This window comes from Arachis hypogaea, chromosome 11 (assembly GCF_003086295.3).
Source record: "Arachis hypogaea cultivar Tifrunner chromosome 11, arahy.Tifrunner.gnm2.J5K5, whole genome shotgun sequence".
Lineage (NCBI taxonomy): Eukaryota > Viridiplantae > Streptophyta > Magnoliopsida > Fabales > Fabaceae > Arachis > Arachis hypogaea.
Genome location: NC_092046.1, coordinates 113,028,593 through 113,031,354, shown reverse-complemented (window position 1 = coordinate 113,031,354; position 2,762 = coordinate 113,028,593). Strand labels below are relative to the sequence as shown.

Genomic DNA, 2,762 nt, shown 5'->3' with positions numbered 1-2,762 from the left:
AAAACCACCATTTCTTGTTCCGGTTATTAAGGCTTATATAATATTTTTCTTAAAAAGCTGCAAATATCTTTAGTATACATGATTAAAAGTCTCTTGTGTCACAGTGTTCTCATAAATATACAATTTTCAGTTTGATCAATTCATGACCATACATATACTTTCGATATCTCTGATGATGTCAATGCTTTAATAATTGTGAGCCATAAAAAGAAAAAATGTGACATCAGAATAATAAATTGAAGGGTGAATTAATGGTGATTAAGCCTGAATTCACCAAAGATTAATATATATATCTGAATACACTAATTGATGTTCCATATGTCAACCTTTACTATACACAATTATTATCATCATTATTATTAATATTAATATTATTGTGCATGAACCAAGAGCAAGAGAATTTCGCACTATCTCTGAGTTGATTCTTGGACCCTCCTCTCCCTGAATGTACTATATATTTAAATTATGAACAGATCTAAGCAATCATGGAGGTACTAAACAAGATTTGTCTCTTTGGTTGGTTTGAGTCCTGAAATTGCTCCTCTGTCTGTCCCTCACTGCATGTGAGCAAGATTCAAAGAACAGATAGATCAGGTTGTTGCCTCAGAGATGCTTTGTAAAGAGGGTTGCCATGTTCTTGATGACTTAGCTGTTGTTGTGCCACTACCACCATTACTACTTGATGTTGTTGTCCTTGACCCATGTCTTTCACCTTTATTACTTTCCTGAAAATATTATATAAATATATTAAAAAATAAGAATTAAATGGTTATTTCAAAATTACATATTACAGATAACAATAACTAATTTTGTAAAGAAATTAAATCCTAATCCAGGATCCTATATATAGTTCCTTTAGTTTATATTAGATTGAAAAACCTAAAATAAGTATTTAGTATTTTAGTTCATGTGAGGTTTTCTGATGCATGTTTCTGGAGGGCAATTGGGTCAAGGAAAGGAAAACTTATGAAGGCAGCGAGTTCTCAAACAAAGCATGCTAATTATTAATTAGTACTACTAGTAGTACAACTAAATCTAAATCAATATGCAGAATCAATAATCTTATATATATAAAATAGTTCAATAATTAAATTTCCTGTTCATACATATATATAATAAGTAGATAGAATCAATCAAGCTACTCTTATAGTAAGATTAAGATTTAATCCTGTGGCCGAAAACAAAACTTATTGGAACAAAAGTAAAATAAATAAAATTTTAAGTGAGAGTTATTTACTTGTTTGTCCTCCTGCTCAACAAGGCTCCTTGCTGCCTTGTTCATGTCAAACCCAGGTTTCAACTTCACCACTTGATCTGATTCTGATAATAAGTTTTTCTTCATCTTTGCTTGTTTCTTTGCCCACAGACCCTTCATAACCTCTGAAGAGAAAAACCCAAGAAGGACATAAATAAAAAGGCTTAAATTTTGGAACAAAATAAAGCATAAAACCTTATATGACCAACATAAGAAAAGAAAAAGAAAAGGGTCAAGGTGAAACCTTGAGCTGAGATGAGTCTATAAACTTGTCCAAGAACAAGGGTATCTGTTGGCTTGAGAAGCTTGATCCGTGTTAACCTAACAGGGTGGTTGTTGTTGTTGTTGTTTGGGGCATTTTGGTTATTGTTATTGTTGTCTTTGGAAGTGCACAATGTGGTGGAAGAGATAAGAAGAGCAACATAGTGACCAGGGTTACCCTTCATCACTTCACTAGCACTCACAGGCCAATATAACCTTTCTACTTTCCCATTTGGTTGCTGTATCACTAGTGTTGCTGTATCAATGGCTTGGCAATTCCCCATGATCTTGATCTCTCTCTCACACACAGCAAGAACAGGGTAAGAGGATAATAACGTGGAAGAAGCTGAGAAGGGAATGTTGAAGTACCTTACTACAATATATATAGCATAATAGCCGCTGAATACAACCACTAGTTTTCTGTTTTTCAAAGGGGCAAAAACACAAACAGGTGATGTGCGCACACTTACATGTAAAAATATATGATCCTATACGGAATGGACTATGTGGACAAATGGAAGGGAAGGGGCATATTATATATATATAAGTAGATAGGCAGTGGTTTATTATTATTATTTGTTAACGTAAAAATAACTTTATGGTACCAAAGTAAATAATTTTGTGGAATTGAAAAAGGGAGGAGCATAGAAAGGAACATTTTTGTGTGCAAAAAAGATATGGTAATGGTAAATGGAACCCAACATGGGGTGCGCCAGTTTAGACCAAGACAGGTAAAGATGAAAGACAAGGGTGACTAGTAGGGTAATGGGTGAGTGTTATCCAACATGGGGACACGTGGAAGCTACGGATTGGAGGGTTGAGAAAACGACTAAAATAAAGGAAGGGGGGGGGGGACCTTACCAAGAAAATTGTTCTTCAAGAAAAAATAAAGGGGATAGGGGTGTACATGGTCTGGTCGGTTCGAAGATCTGGTCCGGTCCCGAACACTTTAAGAACTAATTTAGTATGATTTTATTGGGTTTAGGGTAATGGGTGAGTGTTATCCAACATGGGGACACGTGGAAGCTACGAATTGGAGGGTTGAGGAAACATGACTAAAATAAAAGGAGAGTCACTCAAATAAAGACGCCTAAAATGTCTTTTTTTAAAGATGTTGTTCAGTAATTAAAATTTAACATATATAATCGATTAAATCATGTTATTTTTGTCAAAATTAGGCTAGACAAATTGATTTAACCGAAAAAATGGTGAATCAAATCTTGAACTGGTCTAAATTAATATTATT

General features: G+C 34.1%; 1 protein-coding gene across 1 annotated transcript; it reads right to left on the bottom strand.

Moving 5' to 3' along the window:
* Window positions 1-232: 232 nt before the first annotated feature.
* LOC112722381 (uncharacterized) lies at window positions 233-2,264 on the bottom strand. Its single transcript, XM_025773381.3, has 3 exons — window positions 1,500-2,264; window positions 1,238-1,380; window positions 233-725 (listed from the first exon to the last, which is right to left on the bottom strand). The coding sequence occupies exons 1-3, from the start codon at window positions 1,798-1,800 to the stop codon at window positions 591-593; spliced, it is 579 nt and encodes a 192-aa protein (XP_025629166.1). The 5' UTR covers window positions 1,801-2,264; the 3' UTR covers window positions 233-590.
* Window positions 2,265-2,762: the final 498 nt, after the last annotated feature.

Excerpts from the sequence above, each read along its gene's own strand:
- LOC112722381 (XM_025773381.3), bottom strand. The coding sequence starts at position 1,800 with ATGGGGAATTGCCAAGCCATTGATACAGCAACACTAGTGATACAGCAA. Across the intron at positions 1,381-1,499 it reads TAGACTCATCTCAGCTCAAG|AGGTTATGAAGGGTCTGTGG; the intron begins GTTTCACCTTGA and ends TTTTCTCTTCAG. Across the intron at positions 726-1,237 it reads TTGAGCAGGAGGACAAACAA|GAAAGTAATAAAGGTGAAAG; the intron begins GTAAATAACTCT and ends TAATATTTTCAG.